The sequence below is a fragment of the Ranitomeya variabilis genome, chromosome 4, assembly GCF_051348905.1.
Source record: "Ranitomeya variabilis isolate aRanVar5 chromosome 4, aRanVar5.hap1, whole genome shotgun sequence".
In the NCBI taxonomy this organism is placed as follows: Eukaryota; Metazoa; Chordata; class Amphibia; order Anura; family Dendrobatidae; genus Ranitomeya; species Ranitomeya variabilis.
The window spans coordinates 746224638-746248744 of NC_135235.1; the positions used below are offsets into that span (position 1 = coordinate 746224638).

Below are 24107 nucleotides of genomic sequence, written 5' to 3' on the forward strand. Positions count from 1 at the left end.
AATCTCGCAATAATGGCGGCAGGTACTTACCACAGGGAATGGATGGCAAACCAAGAGGAGCAGCTGAAACAAAACCTTCCTCCGGATCTCGCCAGGGAATTGGATCAGACCACAGAATCTGCAGAAGAATGAGAAGAATTAATGTCGGACATAACAGGGCGGCTGCTGGAATCATGGCCCACGTTACAGCCTCCTTGCCCAGGCCAAGAGAACGTGCCGCCATGCTGAATGATGCCTCCTGACACTTTAGGTGACCACTTCCTGCTACGCCAAACGATCGTCTCACCCCCCATGCTTTACACTGCAGAACTGCAGACTTGCTGCTCAGTATAAAAGCATTTCAAGGAGCCGCCCCCTCATACCGAGTTTTTGTTTTATAAAGAAACCCCTTCACTGCTTAAATTAAGAGTCAGACGAGATCGTATCTGATCAGCTGTCCACCGAGAGAGCGGACAGACACTAGAAGCTCAGACAGAGGAGCGAGTGGTGTATGGATCTATAGAAGCTCAGAGAGGGGAGCGAGCGAGCGGTGTACAATCTATAGAAGCACAGACAGCGGAGTGAGCGGTGTACAGATCTATAGAAGCTCAGAGAGGGGAGCGAGCGGTGTACGGATCTATAGAAGCACAGACAGCGGAGTGAGCAGTGTACGGATCTATAGAAGCACAGAGAGGGGAGCGAGCGGTGTACGGTCTATAGAAGCACAGACAGCGGAGCAAGCGGTGTACAGATCTATAGAAGCACAGACAGCGGAGTGAGCTTTGTACAGATCTATAGAAGCTCAGAGAGGGGAGCGAGCGGTGTATGGATCTATAGAAGCTCAGACAGCGGAGTTAGCGGTGTACGGATCTACAGACGATCAGACATCGGAGCGAGCTGTGTACGGATCTATAGAAGATCCGACAGCGGAACGAGTGGTGTACGGATCTATAGAAGATCAGACAGCGGAGCACGGATCTATAGAAGCTCAGACAGCGGAGTGAGCGGTGTACGTATCTATAGAAGTTCTGACAGCAGAGCGAGCGGAGTACGGATCTATAAAAGATCAGACAGCAGAGCGAGCGGTGTACGGATCTAAAAAAGATACAGCGGAGCGAGCGGCGGTGTATGATCTATAAAAGCTCAGAGCGCGGAGCGAGCAGTGTACGGATCTTTAGAAGATCAGACAGCAGCGAGCGATGTACGGATCTATAAAAGATCAGACAGCAGAGCGAGTGGTGTACAGATCTATAGAAGATCAGATAGCGGAGCGAGCAGTGTAAGGATCCATAGAAGATCAGACAGCGGAGTGAGCGGTGTATGGATCTATAGAAGCTCAGAGAGCGGAGCGAGCGATGTACGATCTATAGAAGATCAGACAGCGGAGCGAGCGGTGTACGGATCTATAGAAGCACAGACAGCGGAGTGAGCGGTGTACGATCTATAGAAGTTCAGAGAGCGGAGTGAGCGGTGTACGGATCTATAGAAGTTCAGAGAGTGCAGTGAGCGGTGTACGATCTATAGAAGATCAGACAGCAGGGTGAGCGGTGTACGATGTATATGGGATCGGACAGCAGAGCGAGCGGTGTACGATCTATAGAAGATCAGACAGCGGAGTGAGTGGTGTACGATCTATAGAAGATCAGACAGGAGAGCGAGCGGTGTACGATCTATAGAAGTTCAGAGAGCGGAGTGAGCGGTGTACGGATCTATAGAAGTTCCGAGAGTGCAGTGAGCGGTGTACGATCTATAGAAGATCAGACAGCAGGGTGAGCGGTGTACGATGTATATGGGATCGGACAGCAGAGCGAGCGGTGTACGATCTATAGAAGTTCAGAAAGCGGAGTGAGCGGTGTACAGATCTATAGAAGCTTAGAGAGGGGAGCGAGCGGTGTACGATCTATAGAAGCACAGACAGCAGAGTGAGCGGTGTACGATCTATAGAAGATCAGACAGCGGAGTGAGTGGTGTACGGATCTATAGAAGAGAGCGGACCGAGCAGTGTACGGATCTATAAAAGATCGGACAGCAGAGCGAGCGGTGTACGATCTATAGAAGATCAGACAGGAGAGCGAGCGGTGTACGATCTATAGAAGTTCAGAGAGCAGGGTGAGCGGTGTACGATGTATATGGGATCGGACAGCAGAGCGAGCGGTGTACGATCTATAGAAGTTCAGAAAGCGGAGTGAGCGGTGTACAGATCTATAGAAGCTTAGAGAGGGGAGCGATCTATAGAAGATCCGACAGCGGAACGAGTGGTGTACGGATCTTTAGAAGATCAGACAGCAGAGCGAGCGGAGTACAAATCTATAAGAGATCAGACAGCAGAGCGAGCAGTGTACGGATCTTTAGAAGATCAGACAGCAGAGCGAGCGGAGTACAAATCTATAAGAGATCAGACAGCAGAGCGAGCAGTGTACGGATCTTTAGAAGATCAGACAGCGGAGTGAGCGGTGTATGATCTATAAAATCTCAGCGCGCGGAGCGAGCAGTGTATGGATCTTTAGAAGATCAGACAGCAGAGCAAGCGATGTACAGATCTATAGAAGATCAGACAGCGAAGCGAGCGGTGTACAGATCTATAGAAGATCAGATAGCGGAGCGAGCAGTGTAAGGATCTATAGAAGATCAGACAGCGGAGTGAGCGGTGTACGAGCTATAGAAGATCAGACAGGAGAGCGAGCGGTGTACGATCTATAGACGTTCAGAGAGCGGAGTGAGCGGTGTACGGATCTATAGAAGTTCAGAGAGTGCAGTGAGCGGTGTACGATCTATAGAAGATCAGACAGCAGGGTGAGCGGTGTACGATGTATATGGGATCGGACAGCAGAGCGAGCGGTGTACGATCTATAGAAGTTCAGAGAGCGGAGTGAGCGGTGTACGGATCTATAGAAGTTCAGAGAGTGCAGTGAGCGGTGTACGATCTATAGAAGATCAGACAGCAGGGTGAGCAGTGTACGATGTATATGGGATCGGACAGCAGAGCGAGCGGTGTACGATCTATAGAAGTTCAGAAAGCGGAGTGAGCGGTGTACGGATCTATAGAAGTTTAGAGAATGCAGTGAGCGGTGTACGATCTATAGAAGATCAGACAGCGGAGTGAGCGGTGTACAAATCTATAGAAGCTCAGAGGGCTGAGCGAGCGGTGTGTGATCTATAGAAGATCAGACAGCGGACCGAGCAGTGTACGGATCTATAAAAGATCGGACAGCGGAGTTAGCGGTGTACGGATCTATAGAAGATCCAACAGCGGAACGAGTGGTGTACGGATCTTTAGAAGATCAGACAGCAGAGCGAGCGGAGTACAAATCTATAAGAGATCAGACAGCAGAGCGAGCAGTGTACGGATCTTTAGAAGATCAGACAGCGGAGTATGATCTATAAAAGCTCAGCGCGCGGAACGAGCAGTGTACGGATCTTTAGAAGATCAGACAGCGGAGCGAGAGATGTACAGATCTATAGAAGATCAGATAGCGGAGCGAGCAGTGTAAGGATCTATAGAAGATCAGATAGCAGAGCGAGCGACGTACGATCTATAGAAGATCAGACAGCAGGGTGAGCGGTGTACGATGTATATGAGATCGGACAGCAGAGCGAGCGGTGTACGATCTATAGAAGTTCAGAGAGCGGAGTGAGCGGTGTACGGATCTATAGAAGTTTAGAGAGTGCAGTGAGTGGTGTACAATCTATAAAAGATCAGACAGCGGAGTGAGCGGTGTACAGATCTATAGAAGCTCAGAGGGCTGAGCGAGCGGTTTATGAGCTATAGAAGATCAGACAGCGGAACGAACGGTGTACAGATTTATAGAAGCTCAGAGGGCTGAGCGAGATGTCTCTAGGTGCATATTATGGATGAATGGACACATTCGGTGATGATGTACTGTGCTGCCATTGCTTGAGTTCTCCTTTTATAACCCTGTGGTTTATACACAAAACCGTCCACCACCCGGATCTTGGGAGAGACAGAGCAGAGTTGGCGGCCGATGCTGCCAGAGTAACAGATCTCCAGTGGTTATCAGCAACATTCTGCCGGTAATCTGGGCATTGTTAGCGGAGGTGTGGAGCAGACGCCAGGAAAGTGTAATAGTCATGGGACCCAGAAGTGGAGTGAAGGCATTACTTCACATCACCAGCCACTTGCTGGCACGGAATAGCTGATAACAGGGAACCGTAGAGAGGAGAGCCCAGTTCAGGTGTTTGTGCAGGTGTGGGACTTACACGGCGGTGCTGGACCTCAGCTTCTGGATGTCCTTGGACCTCTTAATCTCCTCTTTACAAAGTTCAAGTAATTCAGAGGCGAAGGGGTCACTGCAGGAGACAAAAGCACAGGGGGTAACCACCCTGCCCGAGGGTAATAGCTTGCAGGGGGTGAACACGTCCTGGCGACACAGGTACCATGTGACAGACACGCAGCCGTCGTCTTGTTGGCCGGGTGGAATACATGTATATAGCAATTTGGACTAAAATATAACTTTTAATGTATAAAGCTTAAAAAAGACTGACTGTGAAATCTTCACCACGTGATAATGACATACAAGGGACTTAAAAAGGGGGAATTGACGTGCCCCCTCAAGACACAAAAGGTACGTAGGAAAAGAAAAACAAATATGAATGTGCTGATCCGTCCACGCAGAGATCCAGCAACATACACTGGTTATATACGGTAAAAATAGCAATGCTAGCGAGTCGGACAAGCACGGGTATCTGTGCAACGTGGAGAAATATATAATGTCTATAATAGATCACCACAGGGTTTCAAACCCCAATTGTCTTTGTGCATGCACAGTACCTGCAAAATAAAATGCTCATTCAGTCCTTGAAACCATCCATCTAGCTGTATGCCATAAACCAGATGTAATCATATCTTAAGCAGCAGAAAAAATACACATTCCTGACTGTAGTAATCAACAAAATATATGCATTGTGTGGAATAATTGTATACCCATCTCATGGGTTTCCACCTATACCGCAGCAATATTTTAGTCAGTCAACATGTGCATTTAACCATAGCGCCTGTGTCACAGGCGACTTGGAATAATCTCACCCATCTGATGCATTATGGAGAGAGAGTTTGTAGGTGGCAGATAGCGTCTCCCGACGCGTTTCGTCCTATCCAGGACTCATCAGGGGAATAACAGGGAACCTGCAAAGCTGCGTTACCTGACGTCCGCTTGTGCTTCCCTTATAAGCAATGTAATAGGGACCGCGATGCACGGCACGCTGTACTCAGCGTGCGCGCCACTTCCGGTCCTCATGACCCCACTTCCGGTTTTGTCTGTGCTCAGTTTGCGCATGCGCTAGCTTGGAACGCATAAGCACCCCGCAATGGACCGCAAACATTATGTATTCTAATTGTCATCCTACAGGACGACCCGGAGCTTATTATAATGAGGACATAATGCTTAAAGGTAGAGCTCTCCGGAAATGTAATTGCGGAGGAGTTCTACCCGTGAAGTTGTTCATGAAGTATACAATATCCATATTGAGACAACCACACTTGTTGGAACCAACTTGTTTTAAAAAAAATTGTACAGAGTTGTTCCATTAATCCCTGGGTATGGTCCGGATTTTACTCCGGTGTTAGATTCCGGGTGGAATACAACTTCTTACTTTTCTTCCTGCGTGAAGGGCTCGAAGCAGCCATTGGCCAACATCTGATCCAGCATCTTCAGCAGCGGGATGGACACCCTGTAAATAAAGAGAAAGGTGTATACCATAAAGTTTCAGAGTTTAGTTTTCAATTCCCCGCCTACGGACCACTCAGCAATACTGGGATCTGTACATCATCTATAACATCTATCCGTACCGGTCGTTGCGCTGGTTGTCCCTGAAGACTTGGAGCAGCGTCTTGGAGAAGTCGTCCATAGCTTGAGCGTCGCTCTGAATGGACCGTAAGTAATCAAAAAGGCTCTGAGCCGAGTATCTAACCTACAGAGGGCAAAATTCATATAAATTAGTTTGGAAGGATAGACTACAATGAAAATGATTCATCTAAATGAATGCAAAATATAAGGCTTACTGGAAAGTGCTGTATACATAGATGCCAGAAAGGAGCTCTGTACATCTAGATGCCAGAAAGGAGCTCTGTACATCTAGATGCCAGGCCAGAAAGTAGCTGTGTACATCTAGATGCCAGAAAGGAGCTCTGTACATCTAGATGCCAGAAAGGAGCTCTGTACATCTAGATGCCAGAAAGGAGCTCTGTACATCTAGATGCCAGCAAGGAACTCTATACATCTACATGCCAGAAAGGAGCTGTGTACATATAGGTACCAGAAAGGACCTGTCTACATATACATGCCAGAAAAGAGCTGTGTACATGTAGATGTTAGAAAGGAGCTCTGTACATCTAGATGCCAGAAAGGAGCTCTGTACGACTAGATGCCAGAAAGGAGTTCTGTACGACTAGATGCCAGAAAGGAGCTCTGTACATCTAGATGCCAGAAAGGAGCTCTGTACATCTAGATGCCAGAAAGGAGCTCTGTACATCTAGATGCCAGAAAGGAGCTCTGTACATCTAGATGCCAGAAAGGAGCTCTGTACATCTAGATGCCAGCAAGGAACTCTATACATCTACATGCCAGAAAGGAGCTGTGTACATATAGGTACCAGAAAGGACCTGTCTACATATACATGCCAGAAAAGAGCTGTGTACATGTAGATGTTAGAAAGGAGCTCTGTACATCTAGATGCCAGAAAGGAGCTCTGTACGACTAGATGCCAGAAAGGAGTTCTGTACGACTAGATGCCAGAAAGGAGCTCTGTACATCTAGATGCCAGAAAGGAGCTCTGTACATCTAGATGCCAGAAAGCAGTTCTGTACGACTAGATGCCAGAAAGGAGGTCTGTACATCTAGATGCCAGAAAGGAGCTGTGTTCTTATGGATGCCAGAAAAAAGCTGTGTACGTATAGATGCCAGGAAAGACCTGTGTATTTACAGATGCCAGAAAAGAGCTGTGTACATATAGATGCAAGAAAAAAGCTGTATAGGTACAGATGCGAGAAAGGAGCTATGTATATATAGATGCCAGAAAAAGGTGGCTTTAAAAAAAAAAAGCTATATAAGGGCATGTGCACATGTTCAGTTTCTACTGCAAATCCTTATGTGTTGACAGGAAATATGCTGCATAAAAGATGTGCATTTTTACTATGTGTTTTTGTTGTGTATTTTTTGCCACTCATTAGTATACAGTTGTGGCCAAAAGTATTGACACCCCTGCAATTCTGTCAGATAATACTCAGTATCTTCCTGAAAATGATTGCAATCACAAATTCTTTGTTATTATTATCTTCATTTAATCTGTCTTAAATGAAAAAAAAAACACAAAAAGAATTGTCCTAAAGCCAAATTGGATATAATTCCACACCAAACATAAAAAGGGGGTGGACAAAAGTATTGGCACTGTTCGAAAAATCATGTGATGCTTCTCTAATTAGTGTAATTAACAGCACCTGTAACTTACCTGTGGCACCTAACACTAGAAGTTCCGGGAATTTCAAGATCCCCCTGAAGTCCTGAGAGAGGGTCAAATGACCCTCAGTCCATATTGACACCTTAATTAGCATCCTTTCATTTGTAAATGTGCTCTTGCCTGAGGAATCTGCAGGGGGGATTATCTAAGATAAGAGTGTGTAAACAGAAGAATGCAAGCTATTCCTGAGTGTGGGGGTTGCTGCTCACAAGAAAGAGATGCTGGCTTCACAGTGCTTTTTTTTGCCTGATCGTTTGCATCCTGTTTTGCAGGGGTTGGTGCAGAGAAGGTACAGTCATCCAGAGAATGGCCTGGGGATCGCCTCTGAATTACAGGCTGGTTCCGAGGCGATCCTTGACAGACGTTCGCCGGCGACATGTCCGCATGTGTCATGTCACCAGTGATGCTCCGGCGATGTGCACGCGCACGTGATCGCCCGCACATCACCGGGAATCATCTCCCCGTGTGACGGCCCCATTAGGGCCCAGGAGTGACTCCAAAACCCAGAACAGGTGTCAATCTTGAAAGAAAACTGATCAGGAACTGAAGTGTGTCCCTAGCCAAAGAATGTGAGCTGCTCCTGAGTGTCTGCCCCCCCCCCCCCCCAGCTGCATTGCATTAGCAAATTTGCATGCAGCTTTATGTGCTGTGGGGGAGAAACCTATTTTGTTCACAGGAAAGAAAATGGAGAGAAGGCACACCATTGAAGAGGCATTGGAACTGATTCTGAGCAACACAAACCCTTCTGACTCAGATGGAGAAGACATAGTCCTTCAACCGGATTCGAACTCTGAGCTGTCTTCAGGTTAGGCTGGCTTCACACTCCCTTTTTTGCCTGTTCATTTGGATCCTATGTTTTGCATGGGTTGGTGCAGATAATGGTCGGTGCGGGGCAGGTGTGGTGCGTGGGCAGTACACTGCGGTGCAGGGTGGGTGTGGTGCCTGACTATCTTTTTTATTTTGAACCAAAACAAAATGCACAAAATGAAATTATTTATCTTGCAGATGAGGAGACTCCGCCTCTACCAAAAAAGAGAGCTCGGTTGGCGAGTGAGCCGACAGAGACCGCAAAAGATGGCACAGTGTGGCATGAAGTACAAGTGGGGAAACATCTCCATTTGACCCCAATAGAACCGTACCCTACAGATGGAGAGCCAAGTGCTAAGGCCAGACGAAGTGTCCAGAGTCGCCTTCAGAGCTTCCTCTGTTTTATCAGTCTTGACATGCTTCGTAGCATTGAAGAATGGACTACTCAACATGCACGTCACACGGAGCAGGTGGATTGGTTCATGGGTCTCCCGGAACTAATGGCATTTATTTCAGTCATTATCTTGCGGGGGGTGACCAAGGTTCCATCACTAAGTGACAGCTGGTCAGCAAACCTGGGAAACCCAAGGATCATTGCCACTATGACCCGAAACCGCTTTCAAGACATCATGCAACACCTACGCTTTGATGACATGTTCACGCGCAGTGAGCGAGTGGAGACCGATAAGTTTGCTGCAATCTCCGATGTGTGGAGATCGTTTGTCACCAACTGCATCGCATCCTACAACCCTGTTCGACACATCACTATTGATGAACAGCTTTTCCCGTCAAAGACTCGCTACTGTTTTCTGCAATACATTGCAACAAAACCAGACAAGTTTGGCATCAAGTTTTGGGTGGCTTGCGACTTGAAATCAAAGTACATCTGTAATGTCCTCCCATATCTTGGCAAGGACCCCAGTCGTCCCAGCGGGGAGAGACTGTCCGAAACTGTAGTGATGAGGCTGATGGAACCATTCATGGACAAGGGCAGAACTGTAACCACGGACAATTTCTTTACATCATTGTCACTTGCACAACGACTGCTTAGCCGGGAAACCACTATCCTCGGCCGGGAAATTCCTCAATCCGCTAGACAGATGGACCGCACTGAATTCACCACTCAGGTGTTTTCAACCACTGGTGCCACACTGACAGTGTATGCACCCAAACGAAAGAAGGTTGAGATTGAGGATACCAACAAAAGGAAGCCAAACACGGTCACACAATACAACCACACAAAGTGTGACGATGTGAAACTGATTGCACGAACGATGTGATCACGTGACAATTCTAACTATATCGTCGACGAGATCGTAACATGTAACGGTACCTTTGACCGCTGCGGATCCGCAGCAGTTTCCCCTGAGTTTACAGTACAATGTAAACTTATGGGAAACAAAAAACGCTGTGCACATGCTGCGGAAAAATCCGCGCGGAAACGCTTCGGATTACATTCCGCAGCATGTCACTTATTTTCTGCGGATTTTCACCTGCTCCAATAGGAAACTGCAGATGAAAATCCGCAGAAGAAACCGCAGTAAAAAACGCGATAAATCCGCAGTAAAAACCGCAACGGGTTTTCACTGCGGATTTTGGAATTCCGCTGCGGAAAAATCTGCAGTGGAATCCGCAAAGTGTGCACATAGCCTTAGACACAAATGCTTCTGGTCATTACTCACAGCTGTACCTTGCTCTAAAATTTCTAATTCTCTATTTAAAATATATAAAAAATGATTCATTGTTTCAGCGCTTTTTTGCTCAAATAAAACTAAACTAAATACAATATGTATAGTGTTTATATTATCAAAAACAATAAACTGAACAGAACTAACTTGAAACTTGAAACTACATGGGTAAACTCGATGGAAAACAGCAAACAACCTCCTGTGGTGCAACAGTAATGGCCTTAATTACAGAACAAAAGACAGTGAATAGAGATAAGATAAGCTATAGATAAAATCCTTTAGGTCATTTGACCCTTCTCTGGGTTTCAAAGGTAGAAATGTCAAATGACCCGTCTCTGGGACTTCTAGTGCTAACAGGTGTTGGCAATAACTAAATCACACTTGCAGCCAGTTGACATGGATTAAAGTTGACTCAGCCTCTGTCCTGTGTCCTTGTGTGTACCACATTGAGCATGTAGAAAAGAAAGAAGACCAAAGGACTGTCTGAGGACTTGAGAAACCAAATTGTGAGGAAGCATGAGCAATCTCAAGGCTACAAGTCCATCTCCAAAGACCTGAATGTTCCTGTGTCTACCGTGCACAGTGTCATCAAGAAGTGTAAAGCCCATGGCACTGTGGCTAACCTCCCTAAATGTGGACGGAAAAGAAAAATTGACAAGAGATTTCAACGTAAGATTGTGCGGATGTTGGATAAAGAACCTCGACTAACATCCAAACAAGTTCAAGCTGCCCTGCAGTCCGAGGGTACAACAGTGTCAACCCGTACTATCCGTCGGCATCTGAATGAAAAAGGACTGTATGGTAGGAGACCCAGGAAAACCCCACTTCTTACCCCGAGACATAAAAAAGCCAGGCTGGAGTTTGCCAAAACTTACCTGAAAAAGACTAAAACGTTTTGGAAGAATGTTCTCTGGTCAGATGAGACAAAAGTAGAGCTTTTTGGGCAAAGGCATCAACATAGAGTTTACAGGAGAAAAAAAAGAGGCATTCAAAGAAAAGAACACGGTCCCTACAGTCAAACATGGCAGAGGTTCCCTGATGTTTTGGGGTTGCTTTGCTGCCTCTGGCACTGGACTGCTTGACCGTGTGCATGGCATTATGAAGTCTGAAGACTACCAACAAATTTTGCAGCATAATGTAGGGCCCAGTGTGAGAAAGCTGGGTCTCCCTCTTAGGTCATGGGTCTTCCAGCAGGACAATGACCCAAAACACACTTCAAAAAGCACTAGAAAATGGTTTGAGAGAAAGCACTGGAAACTTCTAAGGTGGCCAGCAATGAGTCCAGACCTGAATCCCATAGAACACCTGTGGCGAGATCTAAAAATGGCAGTTTGGAGAAGGCACCCTTCAAATATCAGGGACCTGGAGCAGTTTGCCAAAGAAGAATGGTCTAAAATTCCAGCAGAGCATTGTAAGAAACTCATTGATGGTTACCGGAAGCGGTTGGTCGCAGTTATTTTGGCTAAAGGTTGTGCAACCAAGTATTAGGCTGAGGGTGCCAATACTTTTGTCTGGCCCATTTTTGGAGTTTTGTGTGAAATGATCAATGTTTTGCTTTTTGCTTCATTCTCTTTTGTGTTTTTTCGTTTAAGACAAATTAAATGAAGATAATAATACCAAAGAATTTGTGATTGCAATCATTTTCAGGAAGAAACTGAGTATTATCTGACAGAATTGCAGGGGTGTCAATACTTTTGGCCACAACTGTAAGTAAAACACGGTGCAAGAATTCTCATGCTTCAAGGAAAAATTTAGAAATGTGTTTCAAGCCTTTCTATCACATTTGGTGGAGAATGCGGGCGTATGATGCACATGATGAGATAGTGATGGGAAGCAACGCAGAATGTGGACAGGTCAAATGTAGAGTATAATGAAATCACCCATTTCAGCTTTTTGCACATTAGTGAGTGCAACTCTGGGGTTAATACAAAATGTAACTTAGCATCAGTAATGTAATGTATGTACACAGTGACTTCACCTGCAGAATAGTGAGTGCAGCTCTGGTGTATAATACAGGATGTAACTCCGGATCAGTACAGGATCAGTAATGTAATGTATGTAGGGGTATACGGGGTGACATTGGTGGAGACCCCGCTGAGCAGTTACATGGCGATTCTTACTGTAGATTCTGTTAATCCCCCCACTGAGACGGTCAGGCCCATCAGGACGTAGTATCGATAGGTGGGTAAAGCCAGGAGCTGTGTAATCCGGGGGAAGGCCTGTGACGGAGCGTTCCAGTTCAGAGAGTCTGTCTGGGATCTGGTCAGAGAGATAACGGTCAGTATCACATGGCTCCTCCTTTAACCAGATGGAAGTCTGGGTGACACCCGATGCGGTGACCACAGCCTCAGCCAGCTTTCCTTCACTCCTGCAGGGGCAGATACCTGTGGAATATCCTCTCTAGCGCCTCCCGATGGGGAATGTTGGGGATGCGGGGGTCGTGGTGCAGGAGACTCAGGAAGACTGATCCAGCGTGAGCTCGGAAACGATCGATCTTCTCAGCCGCCTGCTGCGCCACGGAGCACATCATCCTCCGACAGCTGCGGAGGAAGCCAACGAGTCATGGGAGACCTGCACAAACCTCTCCTGAAATAATCTGGGACTCCTCATTCTGCCATTTCGAGAGCACCTCCGCTCCACACCTTTCCGGGGACTTACACGTCTTCTCCGATGAGCTCTGGTGCCGTCCTGACGAGCAGCAGTGTGATGTCCAGCAGGCCGGCCATGGCGGCTTCTCTCACCCTGGACAGAAGACGAGACGGGGGATATTAATATTGTGTCCGGAGACATTTACAAGTGAACGATGAAGTGTTACATGCAGCAGAGCCTTGTCCACGCACAGAGCACGTGCAAAGCAACTTTCTGCTTATGTCTTATACAATGCTGCCACCTAGTTGTGAATCTCCAGTATGCAGCAGCTACCAGTGATGGCATTGTTGGAGGTCTCCTCTTACCAGGCCTCAACATCCCCCCCTTACCAGGCCCCGACGTCTCCCTTACCAGGCCCCGATGTCCCCCATTACCAGGCCCCGACATCCCTCCTTACCAGGCCCCGACGTTCCCCATTACTAGGCCCCGACGTCCCCCATTACTAGGCTCCGACGTCCCCCATTACTAGGCCGCGACATTCCCCCCTTAGCAGGCCCCGACGTCCCCCATTACCATTCCCCGATGTTCTCCCCTTACCAGGCCCCGACGGTCCCCCCTTACCAGGCCCCGACATCTCCCCTTACCAGGCCCCGACGTCCCCTTACCAGGCCCTGACGTTCCCCCCTAACCATGCTCCGACGTTCCCCCCCTTACCAGGCCTCGACGTCTCCCCTTACCAAGCCCCGATATTCCCCATTACCAGGCCCCGATGTCCCCCCTTACCAGGCCCTGACATTCTCCTTTACCAGGCCCCGACATCCCCCTACCAGGCCCTGACGTTCCCCCCTTACAGTCCCCGATGTCTCCCCTTACCAGGCCCCGATGTTCCCCATTACCAGGCCCCCGATGTTCCCCATTACCAGGCCCCGATGTCCCCCCTTACCACGCCCCGACGATCCCCCTTACCAGGCCCCAAAGTCTCCCCCTTACCAGGCCCCAAAGTCTCCCTTCTTACCAGGCCCCGATGTTACCCATTACCAGGCCCCGAAGTCTCCCCTTACCAGGCGCCGACGACTCCCCCTAACCAGGCCCCGATGTTTTCCCCTTACCAGTCCCCGACGTTTCCCCTTACCATGCCCGACGTTCCCCATTACCAGGCCCCGATATCCCCCCTTACCAGGCCCAGACGTCCCCTTACCAGGCCGTGACGTTCCTCCTTTACTAGGCCCTGATGTCTCCCCTTACCAGGCCATGACGTCCCCAATTACCAGGCCCAGACCTCCCTCCCCTTACCAGGCCCCGAAGTCCCCCCTTACTAGGCCCCGAAGTCCCCCCTTACCAGGCACCGACGTCCCCCCGGCTGTCCGTGGTGTAGTCGTTCATGCAGTTCAGCATGGCGTCGTACACGAGGGTCACGTTCTCCCGGCACAGGACCTCCGATGGTGAGCCGTCCAAATCCACTCCTACACTCTGGCAAACCCTACGCGACACAAGCATCTTCGGTTACCACTGACAGCAAGCGGAGGTTGTGAAAATGAGGAAAGCAGGGTAAATCGGTAGGCTCAGGGAGAGAAGGAGGGGGTTTACGTACTGTGACATGGCCTTCAGGGCATCTCTCCTGGACTCAGCAAAGCTGACGTCCTTCCCGGAGATGGTGGTGACTTTCCTCAGACCGTCCAGAACCTGGAAGACAAGAAATGTTACCGCGATCCTACATCCCACCACAGGGGGTGCGGTACAAGGTGGGAGTCCGGTACGAGGCTAGGAGAGAGGGAGGGGGCATGTGAGCCATAGTCTATACTGTCAGGGCTGCGGTACGGAGACAGAGTGGCGGCCTGCAGAGCGAAAGAGGCTAGGAGAGAGGGAGGGGGCACAAGACCTGTTGTCAGGGTTGCGGTACGGAGGCGTTCCCCCTGAGTAATGCTTCAGAGATTTCTTCTTCACCCTAAATAGACATGCCTCTGCTGTGACCCTCATCTACACTGGGGGCAAGAATGGGAGCGGAGATCATCAGTGGGCACCGTCATCATCTGACATTGGGGCACTAGTACAGAACTTACCAGTTTGTCATAGCTACTGTGAGTGACAACTATGGGGCACAGGTCAGATTGGCTCTATTATGGGGGGCACTACAGTGAGTGGCTCTACTATTGGGGCACTGTAGCAGGTAATCCAGTGGGCAAAGACCCCGCTCTCCGCTTCCCATAAGCTGGTGAGACACAGGAGACATCAGGTCCACTTCTGCGGTCACAGTTTCTGGGTCTGGAGACGTCTCGGGGATTAGGAATGTCGTTTCACAGTGAGAACAGAGAGTATGAGTCACATGGTAAATAGCGCAGAGCCAAGTGCGGGGCAGAGCCGAGTGCGGAGCAGAGCCGAGTGCGGAGCAGAGCCGAGTGCGGAGCAGAGTAGAGCGCGGAGCCGAGCAGAGCGAGGAGCAGAGCGCGGAGCAGAGCCATACCTGTTGGAGCCTGCGTCGCAGCATGAACTTTGGCAAAGCACCAAGAGAAAGGGAAAAGCCGCAGCGAGTCATCTCCTCCACACTGTGCAGCTGAGCCGTGTAATAACCGATCATGTCACCTGCACCAGGAGCAAGACACAGGGGCGGTATTATATCAGATGTATTACTGTATATAAGGGGCAGTATTATATCAGATATATCACTGTACATAGGGGCAGTATTTTATCATAACACACAGGGGCAGTATTATATCATAACACACAGGGGCAGTATTGTATCAGATATATTACTGTACATAAGGGGTAGTATTACATCATAACACACAGGGGCATTATATCATCAGATATATTACTCTACATAAGGAGCAGTATTATATCATAACACACAGGGGCAGTATATCAGATATATTACTGTACATAGGGGCAGTATTATATCATAACACACAGGGGCGGTATTATACAAGATATATTATCTATACATAGGGGCAGTATTATATCATATAACACACAGGGGCTGTATTATATCAGATATATTACTGTACATAGGGGCAGTGTTATATATCATAACACACTTGTGGCATTATATCAGATATATTACTGTGCAAAGAAGTCAGGAATATATAACACACAGGGACGGTAATATATCATATACAGTACATAATGGACAGTATTATATCATCAAACAAACAAGGGCAGTATTATAGTAGTTATATTCTTGTACATAGGAGCAGTATTATAGTAGTTATATTCTTGTACATAGGGGCAGTATTATAGTAGTTATATTCTTGTACATAGGGGCAGTATTATAGTAGTTATATTCTTGTACATAGGAGCAGTATTATAGTAGTTATATTCTTGTACATAGGGGCAGTATTATAGTAGTTATATTCTTGTACATAGGAGCAGTATTATAGTAGTTATATTCTTGTACATAGGGAGCAGTATTATAGTAGTTATATTGTACATAGGAGCAGTATTATAGTAGTTATATTCTTGTACATAGGGGCAGTATTATAGTAGTTGTATTCTTGTACATAGGGGCAGTATTATAGTAGTTATATTCCTGTACATAGGAGCAGTATTATAGTAGTTATATTCCTGTACAAGGGGGGGGGGGGGGGGGGCAGTATTATAGCAGTTATATTCCTGTACACTGGGGGGCAGTAGTGCGGTGCAGAAGCTCTGGTGGCTGGTACACCTGACTTCACATTGCTGCAGGGAGGTGACAGCTTTACACAATATGGTAACCCAGCAGTTCCTGTAGGGTTTGGTGCTGGGCTCTTTCGTCCCCTGGGGGCGCTCTTCCTTCTGACTGCACACGTGTTATATGGGGAAGGTATGATGCGGTTTCTGGTTTAGCAGCACAGGTGGGACTGCAGGGCTGGGTCTGACTGTGGATGGTAATTGCCTCAGTGTTTGTTGCTGTAATTGATGTGGTCCCTTTAAGACGACAGCTGCGGGTGACTCACTCACCTTGTGTGACCGGATCGACCTCTCCGTCCGGTCCTTGGTAGAACTCATTACACAAGGCAGACAGGGCAGATACTGCGGCTTCCTGCAGGCAAAGCACGGGATTATCACATCACAGACACAAAGGGACAGGACGGCGTCCGACACCAACACCACACGGCCGTACCCCACCCACACAGCCCCCCACAGAGGTACCCCAATAACCAGAGGTGGCCGAGACATGGCTGAAAGAAGCAACTGATGACATCACTGCTCCTCCATCATAACTGATGACATCACTGCTCCTCCATCATAACTGATGACATCACTGCTCCTCCATCATAACTGATGACATCACTGCTCCTCCATCTACCTAGTGACATCACAGTTACAGAAGCACTGGGAGGTAACCAGTAGCGTATACACACACACACAGTATACACTGGGGCCGCTACCTTTATCTTCTGTCGGGCCGCGCTGGAGAACAGGTGAAGACTTTTCAGAGAATCATTGATAAGTTGCTGCCATTCGGCTGAAAAACACAAATCCAGGACGATCACAGGTAGGCGGCAGAGTACAGCGGCAGAGAGGGCAGTGTACAGCGGGTAGAGAGGGCAGTGTACAGCGGGTAGAGAGGGCAGTGTACAGCGGGTAGAGAGGGCAGTGTACAGCGGGTAGAGAGGGCAGTGTACAGCGGCAGAGAGGGCAGTGTACAGCGGCAGAGAGGGCAGTGTACAGCGGATAGAGAGGGCAGTGTACAGCGGCAGAGAGGGCAGTGTACAGCGGCAGAGAGGGCAGTGTACAGCGGCAGAGAGGGCAGTGTACAGCGGCAGAGAGGGCAGTGTACAGCGGGTAGAGAGGGCAGAGTACAGCGGGTAGAGAGGGCAGTGTACAGCGGGTAGAGAGGGCAGTGTACAGCGGGTAGAGAGGGCAGTGTACAGCGGGTAGAGAGGGCAGTGTACAGCGGCAGAGAGGGCAGTGTACAGCGGCAGAGAGGGCAGTGTACAGCGGATAGAGAGGGCAGTGTACAGCGGCAGAGAGGGCAGTGTACAGCGGCAGAGAGGGCAGTGTACAGCGGCAGAGAGGGCAGTGTACAGCGGCAGAGAGGGCAGTGTACAGCGGGTAGAGAGGGCAGTGTACAGCGGGTAGAGAGGGCAGTGTACAGCGGGTAGAGAGGGCAGTGTACAGCGGGTAGAGAGGGCAGTGTACAGCGGGCAGAGGGCAGAGTACAGCGGCAGAGAGGGCAGTGTACAGCGGCAGAGAGGGCAGTGTACAGCGGCAGAGAGGGCAGTTTACAGGAGGCAGAGAGGGCAGTTTACAGGGGGCAGAGAGGGCAGTGTACAGCAGGTAGAGAGGGCAGTGTACAGCGGCAGAGAGGGCAGTTTACAGGAGGCAGAGAGGGCAGTTTACAGGGGGCAGAGAGGGCAGTGTACAGCGGGTAGAGAGGGCAGTTTACAGGGGGCAGAGAGGGCAGTGTACAGCGGGTAGAGAGGGCAGTGTACAGTGGGCAGAGAGGGCAGTGTACAGCGGGCAGAGAGGGCAGTGTACAGCGGGCAGAGGGCAGTGTACAGCGGCAGAGAGGGCAGAGTACAGGGGGCAGAGAGGGCAGAGTACAGGGGGCAGAGAGGGCAGAGTACAGCGGGCAGAGAGGGCAGTGTACAGCGGGCAGAGAGGACAGTGTACAGAGGGTAGAGAGGGCAGTGTACAGCGGGTAGAGAGGGCAGTGTACAGCGGCAGAGAGGGCAGTTTACAGGAGGAAGAGAGGGCAGTTTACAGGGGGCAGAGAGGGCAGTGTACAGCGGGTAGAGAGGGCAGTTTACAGGGGGCAGAGAGGGCAGTGTACAGTGGGCAGAGAGGGCAGTGTACAGCGGGCAGAGGGCAGTGTACAGCGGCAGAGAGGGCAGTGTACAGCGGCAGAGAGGGCAGTGTACAGCGGCAGAGAGGGCAGTTTACAGGAGGCAGAGAGGGCAGTTTACAGGAGGCAGAGAGGGCAGTTTACAGGGGGCAGAGAGGGCAGTTTACAGGGGGCAGAGAGGGCAGTGTACAGCGGGTAGAGAGGGCAGTGTACAGCGGCAGAGAGGGCAGTTTACAGGAGGCAGAGAGGGCAGTTTACAGGGGGCAGAGAGGGCAGTGTACAGCGGGTAGAGAGGGCAGTTTACAGGGGGCAGAGAGGGCAGTGTACAGCGGGTAGAGAGGGCAGTGTACAGTGGGCAGAGAGGGCAGAGTACAGGGGGCAGAGAGGGCAGAGTACAGGGGGCAGAAAGGGCAGAGTACAGGGGGCAGAGAGGGCAGAGTACAGCGGGCAGAGAGGGCAGAGTACAGCGGCAGAGAGGGCAGAGTACAGGGGGCAGAAAGGGCAGAGTACAGGGGGCAGAGAGGGCAGAGTACAGCGGGCAGAGAGGGCAGTGTACAGCGGGCAGAGAGGGCAGTGTACAGAGGGTAGAGAGGGCAGTGTACAGCGGCAGAGAGGGCAGTTTACAGGAGGAAGAGAGGGCAGTGTACAGCGGGCAGAGAGGGCAGTGTACAGCGGCAGAGAGGGCAGAGTACAGGGGGCAGAAAGGGCAGAGTACAGGGGGCAGAGAGGGCAGAGTACAGCGGGCAGAGAGGGCAGTGTACAGCGGGCAGAGAGGGCAGTGTACAGAGGGTAGAGAGGGCAGTGTACAGCGGCAGAGAGGGCAGTTTACAGGAGGAAGAGAGGGCAGTTTACAGGGGGCAGAGAGGGCAGTGTACAGCGGGCAGAGAGGGCAGTGTACAGCGGGTAGAGAGGGCAGTTTACAGGGGGCAGAGAGGGCAGTGTACAGCGGGTAGAGAGGGCAGTGTACAGTGGGCAGAGAGGGCAGAGTACAGGGGGCAGAGAGGGCAGAGTACAGGGGGCAGAAAGGGCAGAGTACAGGGGGCAGAGAGGGCAGAGTACAGCGGGCAGAGAGGGCAGAGTACAGCGGCAGAGAGGGCAGAGTACAGGGGGCAGAAAAGGCAGAGTACAGGGGGCAGAGAGGGCAGAGTACAGCGGGCAGAGAGGGCAGTGTACAGCGGGCAGAGAGGGCAGTGTACAGAGGGTAGAGAGGGCAGTGTACAGCGGCAGAGAGGGCAGTTTACAGGAGGAAGAGAGGGCAGTTTACAGGGGGCAGAGAGGGCAGTGTACAGCGGGCAGAGAGGGCAGTGTACAGCGGGCAGAGGGCAGTGTACAGCGGCAGAGAGGGCAGTGTACAGCGGGCAGAGAGGGCAGAGTACAGCGGGCAGAGAGGGCAGTTTACAGGAGGCAGAGAGGGCAGTTTACAGGGGGCAGAGAGGGCAGTGTACAGCGGGTAGAGAGGGCAGTGTACAGTGGGCAGAGAGGGCAGTGTACAGCGGGCAGAGAGGGCAGTGTACAGCGGGCAGAGAGGGCAGTGTACAGCGGGCAGAGAGGGCAGTGGGCAGAGGGCAGAGTACAGCGGCAGAGAGGGCAGTGTACAGCGGGCAGAGAGGGCAGTGTACAGCGGCAGAGAGGGCAGTGTACAGCGGGCAGAGGGCAGTGTACAGCGGAGAGAGGGCAGTGTACAGTGGGCAGAGAGGGCAGTGTACAGCGGGCAGTGTACAGCAGGCAGAGAGGGCAGTGTACAGCGGGGCAGTGTACAGCAGGCAGAGAGGGCAGTGTACAGCGGGCAGAGAGGGCAGTGTACAGCGGGCAGAGAGGGCAGTGTACAGCGGGCAGAGAGGGCAGTGTACAGCGGGCAGAGAGGGCAGTGTACAGCGGGCAGAGAGGGCAGTGTACAGCGGGCAGAGAGGGCAGTGGGCAGAGGGCAGAGTACAGCGGCAGAGAGGGCAGTGTACAGCGGGCAGAGAGGGCAGTGTACAGAGGGCAGTGTACAGCGGCAGAGAGGGCAGTGTACAGCGGCAGAGAGGGCAGTGTACAGCGGGCAGAGAGGGCACTGTACAGCAGGCAGAGAGGGCAGTGTACAGCAGGCAGAGAGGGCAGTGTACAGCAGGCAGAGAGGGCAGTGTACAGCAGGCAGAGAGGGCAGTGTACAGCGGGCAGAGAGGACAGTGTACAGCGGGCAGAGAGGACAGTGTACAGCGGGCAGAGAGGACAGTGTACAGCGGGCAGAGAGGGCAGAGTACAGCGGGTAGAGAGGGCAGTGTACAGCGGCAGAGGGCAGTGTACAGCGGCAGAGAGGGCAGTGTACAGCGGGCAGAGAGGGCAGTGTACAGCGGGCAGAGAGGACAGTGTACAGCGGGCAGAGAGGACAGTGTACAGCAGGCAGAGAGGGTAGTGTACAGCAGGCAGAGAGGGCAGTGTACAGCGGGCAGAGAGGGCAGTGTACAGCGGGCAGAGAGGGCAGTGTACAGCGGGCAGAGAGGACAGTGTACAGCGGGCAGAGAGGACAGTGTACAGCGGGCAGAGAGGACAGTGTACAGCGGGCAGAGAGGACAGTGTACAGCGGGCAGAGAGGGCAGTGTACAGCGGGCAGAGAGGGCAGTGTACAGCGGGCAGAGAGGACAGTGTACAACGGGCAGAGAGGACAGTGTACAGCGGGCAGAGAGGACAGTGTACAGCGGGCAGAGAGGACAGTGTACAGCGGGCAGAGAGGACAGTGTACAGCGGGCAGAGAGGACAGTGTACAGCGGGCAGAGAGGGCAGTGTACAGCGGGCAGAGAGGGCAGTGTACAGCGGGCAGAGAGGACAGTGTACAACGGGCAGAGAGGACAGTGTACAGCGGGCAGAGAGGACAGTGTACAGCGGGCAGAGAGGACAGTGTACAGCGGGCAGAGAGGGCAGTGTACAGTGGGCAGAGAGGGCAGTGTACAGCGGGCAGAGAGGACAGTGTACAACGGGCAGAGAGGACAGTGTACAACGGGCAGAGAGGACAGTGTACAGCGGGCAGAGAGGACAGTGTACAGCGGGCAGAGAGGGCAGTGTACAGCGGGCAGAGTACAATGAGCAGAGCTGTAATAAGAGAGGTCTCATAACTCACCCACTGTGGCCGGCCCCGGGGAAGGGATTTTGGAGAGAGAAAGTTTTTCTATTAAACAGCAAACTAGAAGAAAAAAAAGAAAAAAAGGCAAAAATAAGAATCACCACTGACATCACCACCACTGTCCTCACCGCTGACACCACCACCACTATCCTCACCATTTACATCACCACTGTCCTCAACACTGACATCACCACCACCTTCACCAATGACATCACCACCACCATCCTCACCACTGTCCTCACCGCTGACATCACCATCACTGTCATTACCGCCGATACCTCCATCCTCACCACTGACATCACCACCATCCTCACCACCACTATCCTCACCACTGACATCACATCACCACCACTGTCCTCACCGCTGACATCACCACCTTCCTCACCGCTGACATCACCATTGTCCTCACCGCTGACATCACCACCACTGTCCTCACTGCTGACATCACCACTGTCCTCACTGCTGTCATCACCACCACCGTCCTCACCGCTGACATCACCACCGTCCTCACCGCTGACACCACCACTGTCCTCACCACTGACACCACCACTGTGCTCACCACTGTCCTCACCGCTGACACCACCACTGTCCTCACCACTGACACCACCACTGTGCTCACCACTGTCCTCACCACTGACACCACCACTGTCCTCACCAGGACTATATTATCCGTGACCCCAAATATAACATGGGGCAAACCCTGTTGTGGGCCGGCTGCACTGATCCCTACTCGGGACACTTTTTGTGGACCTGAACCACACAGAACTGATCGGATCTGGATATGTCCGGGCTCAGGTTCTGGGCCCATCCTGGGCCTCACATGGGGACAATCCCCGGGCTTGCACGGGCCGCTCCATCCTCACCTGCAGGTCTCATCAGCTCTCCTCCAAGACCCCTAGGAAGAGACACAATAATATTGATAGGACGAACTGTTTGCCACGATCCCCACCCTCTGGATGGACAGACCCCTTTAATGACCAGTCTTGATGGGGGGGGGATAAATTGACCTGGGGGTCTCTGTCTCAATAAAAAAAATCAGTCACTTTAATTCTCAATCAAAAAGTGAAAACCGTTCGTTAATATCTCACTCCAGAGCTGAGATATGATTGAATGAAGTTACAGGCCCGAAGCCTGAGGCTGCACCACTGAGAGACAATGTGATTTCAGGTGCCGGAATCTTGTGTGGACTTACCCTCGTCAGTATCTACATCTTAGCTGGCTCAGTTATGTGTGCGGACGCTAATGTCCACCAAACGTCCCCCCACATACTGTGCCAGTCTCATTGAGGTCTCTCAGTAGTGCAGCCTCAGGCTTCGGGCCTGTAACTTCGATTGCTTATATCTCAGACTAGAAAACCGATAACGAAAAACTTTTTTCAGATCTGTAATGTGCACAGAAGGGACTAGTGGAGCCGACTTCCTCAACACCGGCTGAGTTTGTCATGTGAACCGTTCCCGGTGAGTCACGTATTCTCCGTGTGTAATAGGATGAGTGTAAGACAATGAGGAGGACGCCGCCTTAGCTCCACCCTGACATTAACGAGGACGGCAGGGGAGATTAGGGCAGGTGCTGGAGGCAAAAGCAGCCCTTCAGCAACAGAAAACGCCGCTGTCTGCTGCCGCCATGACGGCTTCTGCTTAGTCTGGGCAGGAGGACATAAAACAACAAGCAGAAGCCCCAATGTTGTGGAGCAGAATGACTCCGCATCACGACTCGTCCCAGTGATCGACGCAGGCTGCTGCCGCCAGCCGTGCAATTATCCTACAGCGGCCACTAATGGACAAGTGTGGAATTACATGGAGCAATCACTGGCGCCGCAGGGTCCGGCCCCGGGGCTGGTAAGTAGTCTGCCCTAGATCCGTGCCCTCCAGATGGGGCGGCCATGTTTATGAGTCAGCGCAGAGTATCTGGAGAATTTCCCAGCCCCTGGGCAGGTAACGGCGACTTCCTCATAGCAGCCGCGGCTGAGATAACACAGTGACAGGTGAAAGGTAAAGGCAGGCCGCCCCGGGGCACCGCTCAGCCTGGAGGTGGTCGGGCAGCACCGGGGTCCTGATGCCGGGCTTCATCCTCAGACCAATCGTGTGCAGTCGTAACAGTGGGTACGGAAAGTAATCAGACCCCTTTACATTTTTCACTCTTTGTTTCATTGCAGCCATTTGGTAAATTCCCAAAAAGTTCATTTTTTGTACCATTAATGTACAATCTGCACCCCATCTTGACTAAAAAAACCCAGAAATGTAGAAATTTTTGCAAATTTATTAAAAAAGAAAAACTGAAATATCCCATGGTCATAAGTCTTCAGCCCCTTTGCTCAGACACTCATATGTAAGTCACATGCTGCCCATGTCCTTGTGATCCTCCTTGAGATGGTTCTACGCCTTCATTGGAGTCCAGCTGTGTGTAATTAATCTGATAGGACTTGATTTGGAAAGGCGCACACCTGTCTATATAAGACCTCACAGCTCACAGTGCATGTCAGACCAAATGAGAATCATGAGGCCAAAGGAACTGGCCAAGGAGCTCAGAGACAGAATTGTGGCACAGATCTGGCCAAGGTTACAACAGAATGTCTGCAGGACTCAAGGTTCCTAAGAGCACAGTGGCCTCTATAATCCTTAAACGTAAGAAGTTTGGGACCACCAGAAGTCTTCCTAGACCTGGCCGTCCAGCCAAACTGAGCAATCGTGGGAGAAGTGCCTTGGTG

At 50.9% G+C, this 24107-nt stretch overlaps 1 protein-coding gene across 1 annotated transcript in view; it reads right to left on the bottom strand.

The window, feature by feature from the left end:
• Positions 1-24107, bottom strand: part of TBCD (tubulin folding cofactor D) — a 109769-nt gene that overhangs the window by 993 nt on the left and 84669 nt on the right. Inside the window, exons 24-37 of the mRNA XM_077254573.1 lie at positions 22264-22295; positions 21398-21460; positions 16901-16977; positions 16470-16551; positions 14998-15116; positions 14128-14219; positions 13876-14016; positions 12606-12689; positions 12332-12487; positions 12068-12206; positions 5786-5907; positions 5590-5667; positions 4198-4287; positions 31-118 (exon numbers count right to left, since the gene is read on the bottom strand). Coding sequence (XP_077110688.1) covers positions 31-118; positions 4198-4287; positions 5590-5667; positions 5786-5907; positions 12068-12206; positions 12332-12487; positions 12606-12689; positions 13876-14016; positions 14128-14219; positions 14998-15116; positions 16470-16551; positions 16901-16977; positions 21398-21460; positions 22264-22295 — 1363 coding nt within the window. The remainder of the gene's footprint in view (positions 1-30; positions 119-4197; positions 4288-5589; positions 5668-5785; positions 5908-12067; positions 12207-12331; positions 12488-12605; positions 12690-13875; positions 14017-14127; positions 14220-14997; positions 15117-16469; positions 16552-16900; positions 16978-21397; positions 21461-22263; positions 22296-24107) is intronic.